General features: G+C 35.2%; 1 protein-coding gene across 1 annotated transcript in view; it reads right to left on the bottom strand.

Moving 5' to 3' along the window:
* Positions 1–1164: 1164 nt before the first annotated feature.
* The window catches only part of LOC124368836 (Golgi SNAP receptor complex member 1), a 53587-nt gene continuing 48751 nt past the window's right edge, over positions 1165–6000 (bottom strand). Inside the window, 1 exon segment of the mRNA XM_046826258.1 lies at positions 1165–1528. Coding sequence (XP_046682214.1) covers positions 1291–1528 — 238 coding nt within the window. The 3' untranslated portion in view covers positions 1165–1290.

Below are 6000 nucleotides of genomic sequence, written 5' to 3'. Positions count from 1 at the left end.
TAAAGAAACTGACAGGAGGCTGATGGCAATCTTCACAGCAGAAAACAAGATGGTGGCAAAAAAGCGAGGAAACAGGAGTGGGCCTTATATTATTATCGGTTTAGATCAAATCTCTAATCTGTTTGATAGTTAAGACTTCCTTATTAGTTTGTTTCTTCAGAATTGGCAATCAAAGTGGCATAATCTTGACTGATGGTTGAGTGATAGGTTGATCTGCTAATTTAATGTATGAAGCCTCGATTAATTTCCTTTTAAATAAATGAGGTTCCCGATGTATGTATTATGATGGCTTCTAATTCATACAATGGTCTTCGAACCAACAATGATGTACAATTATTTACTTTTCTGTTAGCCCCTTTCACGTGTTTTCTTTGTGTTCTTTTATCCTTACATTTAATTTTCTTTTTGTCTCATCTAAGTATTTCTGCAACTGCATTTTATGCTGTAAACACAGTTTTTGGAATCCTGGTGCCATTTTTGGTTTTTTTTTTTACGAGACTTTGTCTAAGAGTATTTTGTGTTTTAAACACGGTTCTAATATTGTACTTTCTACCTACACTTTAGATTTTCTCTGATAATCCTGCGACATTAGGAATTGACAAAACAAAATTTATCTCTGTTTTCATGCACTGTCTTAGGAATGATTCTTCTGGTTCGTTTGCACTTGTTTATTACAGATTGAGGCTCTATCAAATATGAAGTAGGCCACTCATTCTTTGACAGATGTGATGGTTTGATAGTATAATATTCTCCTATGTGTGTTTTCTTTTGAAAACCCGTAGCCTTAAGGACATCCTCATCTCTTAATACAAAGCCATCCAAAAAAGGAAGCTTGTTTTGGACTTCCACTTCCATCGTGAGTCGGATGGAATGAAAAATACTGTTAATATGATTTAGATAGTCATTCAATTTAGTGTCTCCATGATAAAAACAACAAAAGTATCATCAACATACCTCCACCAAATATTCAGTTTTAAACTGAGCTCAAACCAAGGCTTTTTGCTCAACTTCCTTCATGAATATATTGGTGAAAATATGTGACAGCGAAGAACCCATTGCCATCCCCTCAACTTGACGGTAAAAATATTCAGCTACCATGTAAAAAGTCTCAACTTATACATGCTTTGAGCCGAGGAATAAAAAGGTGCAGTTATTACTAAAATAGAACATTCATAAAATTGACCTTTATTAAGAAATAACAATGTGATTATATAACATGGTAAATCATACAAATACATTAGTAATTATATACAGGGAGATAAAATATAGACAAACAAACCGTTATAAATTCTAGCGGAAAGTGTAGAGTAGCAAAAGGAAAGTACAAAGCCCAACAACCAAGCCGAGAATCAAGGAGTCTCTGCGTTTGCGGATGTTTATCCTTTGCACAAGGCTGTTGACTAAGGGGAATCTGCTGGACAGGTCATGGATGCGTGTCTGCAAACGCTTCATACTCAACCTCTGGGACACTAAGTGTTCTCGTGTTTCCACAGCTATTGTGATCTGCTCATCAATCATTCGGTCTGAGCTGAAAAATTATTTCAAATTAGTTATTGCTATCCTCCAAAATGCAGTAACATACCACATGGTCTTTTCACTGTTTTTTACATGGCCAGCAAAACAAATGGAAACAAAGGTGAGTAGACTAAAAACAGGAAAGGAAGGTAATAATAGGATGATCGCTGGTACCCACGACTCCTGTCTAATCCATTGGAAATCCACATATGAACGTCACACAGCATGTACATCTCATTTTAATAATAGAAGCAGACTTATAATATCATCTTAAAATTTGAGGCCTTATTTCAATCTAGTGGATCTATTCTGTAAACAAGCTACAGAGTGAAGAGGCGGAAAAAGCTAGTTGGGGGCAAGGGATGAGGTAGTGCAGAGAGGGGACAGCACAGTGTAGCTAATCTAGAGTGGACATCAACATTACGATAACTTGGCCGACACCGAGTCAGCGCACTTCCTCCATATGGATCGCCTGTCTACTTCTATTATTAGTCTCTGGTACGATTACACAGGCAGTGAACCATTAAATACAGTTCCATTCCATATTTTAAACGTGTATTTGATAGTTTCCTGTCTCTTTACATCGCATCGCACTGTGTCGTCTTTGTTAGGCCCATTGTACCGTTAGTTATGTCCAAACTCACCAGAAGCTTTACACCAAGTGATCAAGAGGACAATGTATTGCCTTCGACACTGTAGTTCCAAGACACAATCTTAATAATAATTGACCACCTTCCCGACATGCAAACCATTCTGCATAGGGTGGACCTCTCTCAAGCTTGTAAAACCCTGTTCTTCTTCACTGACACACAACTTCTGAGCCGCAGTTCACCCAAAATTAAATAAAGTCCTAGCCACTGTGTATAGTATAATGAAATTTAATTAGAATATCATGAAACCAGTGCAACTTCGTATTATGTGAGCAGTGGTCCCCGAAACACAGCAAACAGCGTACCGGTTAGCTTTGGACATTCAAATGTAGAACCAGCTTCTCTTGTCATGCGAATTCTTGTTCGGAAACAGATGATTCTAAGGTACAAATCTCAACACAATCTCTAGCTAACGATAAAAAGGAAGCAGAGTGCATTCATGTAGTTGAGGCAGTCACAATCGAACTCAGTCTCTCTAAGTTCGAAACCATTAGTGAAACAGAGATCTCCAGCTAACCACTTCTCTTGTACATAGCTTATAAAGGCAGTTCTCTAACATCTCAAGTACACATATTCCAAGTACAACAACCATTAACCTTAACACAACAACCATTTAAAATAAGTCTCTAGTTCCAAAATGATTATTTTTTAAGTATTACTGCCCAATAGTTTGATGAAGTCTATTGTAAATTGTTATGTTGCTTAGTGACTAATAAAGACATCTTGAATCTTGAATTCAATCAATAGTTAAAATTCATCAGTGAAAATGAATGGATGAATAAACTCTATTTCACCAGGGAATGTTCGAAACAATAAAAAGAAATTGTTTGATACAATAAAAGTGATACAATAAAAGTAATCCAATAACGGACTAATAGAATTCCAAAAAAGACAACCAGTGCAGATTAAAAGTGATTTGCACTGTGATGAGAAATGTGTACAACTAGTGACAGTGCCCCTTACACTGCAGTACAGTTGCTATCTAATCGCCGATGAGTCCGGGACCGCTTATCTACAACGTCCCGTCTTATCTGATTTTCACGATTCGGCCTGCCTAGTTGAGGTTATACCTGTCGCTAATAATTTATCTTTCATATTTTTGTGTTCATAAACCTTTTTTATCACAATGTCGGAAAGGTGTGACAAGTGTGAAAGCGTTTTTCCTTGCTAATGACGTTATAGCTAAGTGCGTTGAGTGCAAACGTTCATTTCACCCCGCGTGTTCGCGTGCTGGTTCGTCGCAAAATTTCACGAAAGGCAAACATAAGTCTTGGAAGTGTGACACGTGTTTTTGAAGAAAACGCCTCTTTGGTCCTCTGTTCGTAGCAACGAAGAAATGGATATAAAGAAATACATGTCCGATCTCCTTCAGTCTCTCAAAAAAGACAATTAATAAAAACACAGATGATAAAATCAAAATTGTTTTAGAATCTGTTAACTGTTTATCGGCTGAACTGAAAAACTTGCAGTGCAGTGTGACTGAGCTACAGAACTCTCACCAGAAGATGGAAGATCGCTGTGACGACCTTGAAAAAACGAACAGAAAATTAAAGGAGGAGGTTCGAGATTTACACCTTCAGCTGCAAGACATCGAGCAGCATTCCCGCTCAGCCAACATAGAGATTATCGGGATACCAGGTACACACGGGAAGATATATATTATTGCCTACAAAAGATCGCTCTCGCCATTAATGTCCCATTCAAGAGAGAAGACTTCTCTATTGCCCACCGGCTGCGCCTGTACTCTAAAAAGCATGTCTATCCCGCCGATAATCGCGCAGTTCGTCTCTAGGAAGATCAGGGAAGAATGGTTGACGGCTGCAAGAAGGATGAGGAACCTGAACGCTTCTGGCATCGACCCGGCGCTGACCAACAGCCCAGTGTTCATCAACGAACATTTAACTGCACATAACAAGGCAATTCTCGGGCGAAGCACGGAGACTACAGCGAGAGAAGAAGATTAGCTTCGCCGGTTTCTTCAACGGGAAGATCCTTGTCAAGGTGGCTGAGGGTGCTGAGACCGAACGAGTTACTGCGCTTGCTGACCTTGACAAATTTGATAAGTGAACTAACACTATTCCGGCATAAGGTACACTGATTAATGTATTACTTACAGTTTATATGAATTAAGTCGATCAGAGGAATGTTTTGTTATATTTTAATTATTTATTTGGGTACAATAGTAACACTTATACTACTAACATAAAATACGTGTCTGCATAATTTTAAGATATATTATTTTATCACATTCATCAAATAACATTCTTATATTACACTGTATTGTTCGCTTTGTATTTAGCAGCTTGTTATTTGAAAATCCTTACTTTAATTTAACAAATTGTATTAATATCAATTTTAGTCAACCGTTTTTTAGAGTTTGTTAATAATATATTTATTCATATGGCACACAGGTAGGATATTATTTTAGTTTATTTTATCGAGATCAGCAGAAGTCTGAATTGTTTTCCATTATTAACAGCTAATTTATATTTTAATAAAATTCTATAATGGTTAATTTTATTTTTATGAAGTGTATTTGGACAGAAATACTGTACAGAATGCATGTCAACATAATATACACATTAATTAATTATTCTAACGATATATTCACATATTCTTTTTTTTTTAAAAAAAAAGCTTGAATTATACAATTAATCATTTTATTTAATAAGTATTTTCTTTTTCTTCCAATGTAAATTTGCGTTTATAATGGCTGAAGTAGTGAAGCAACTTCAGCTATAATCTATGTTTAGTTTATACTTAATTGTAAAATATGTGTGTATCTGTATGTGTATGTAAGCGTATGTGTGTGCCATGTGAATGTATGTGTGCACGAGTGTATGCGCATATGGGTGTCAATTACATATATATGTAAAGGAAGGCTTCTTATTTTTTTAATTTTATCGAGATACAGTCTAATTTTTGTTTGGTTTTCTATGCATAGATAAAAAATAGACATATAATACATACAAACATCAATTACTATAATAATGTATGTTTGTGTTGTGTGTGTGGGTATTGTATTTGCATATTTCTCCTTTTTCAATAGGAAAATTATAAAGTTTGCTCAGTTAATACGTGTTGTTTCCTTGAATGTATTAAAATAGCTTTTTTCACAACAGTAGTAATCAAATCAGTTTATATTATTTGAATTTAAGTACAAAATGTAATCATCTATCATGAAATACTTTTAAAATAATATTATAAACATTGTTTAAGAGTTCCTGTACTTTGTTCTAGCCTATTAAATATGTACACAGTTAAATAATCATTGTTATCTAGTTGTAGTAAAATTAATTTCTGTGCCTACCTGAATAGATTGTTAACAATTTAATATACAAGATGTTAATTATACTTCAATTTTAGTCATACTCAATTTAAGTTTAATTATACTTTTTAATTTAAGAATCTTGTGCGATTTGTAACCTCACAACTATTTTATTGATCACACACATTCATATCATAACTATCCATTACTGTTATAATATCTCTTTATTATTTTATGTATAATACTCTGTAAAAGGTTGATGAGTCCTCAACTGGGCGGGTGGTCTGTGCCGAGGGTCCTGCTCATGAATGGGGAAGATGACGACACTTTAAATTTAAACCATTGTTTAGAATTGTATAATATACAACAAATTAGTAATTTTTTTCTTAATCAGGAATGTTATGACAGCCCTAAAAATATTTCATTGTAATATCCGGAGTTATTGTAAAAACTTTAATGAACTTTTAGTATATCTAAATGATATTCCACACTTGGACATAGTTGTTCTGACTGAATGTTGGTTGAGAGAGGGTGAGGAGGGGGGAGGTTTTGGAGGGGTTTGACATT

The sequence above is a fragment of the Homalodisca vitripennis genome, chromosome X (assembly GCF_021130785.1).
Source record: "Homalodisca vitripennis isolate AUS2020 chromosome X, UT_GWSS_2.1, whole genome shotgun sequence".
In the NCBI taxonomy this organism is placed as follows: Eukaryota; Metazoa; Arthropoda; class Insecta; order Hemiptera; family Cicadellidae; genus Homalodisca; species Homalodisca vitripennis.
The sequence above is the reverse complement of the archived record's forward strand: the minus strand, read 5'-3'. Positions and strand labels throughout refer to the sequence as shown.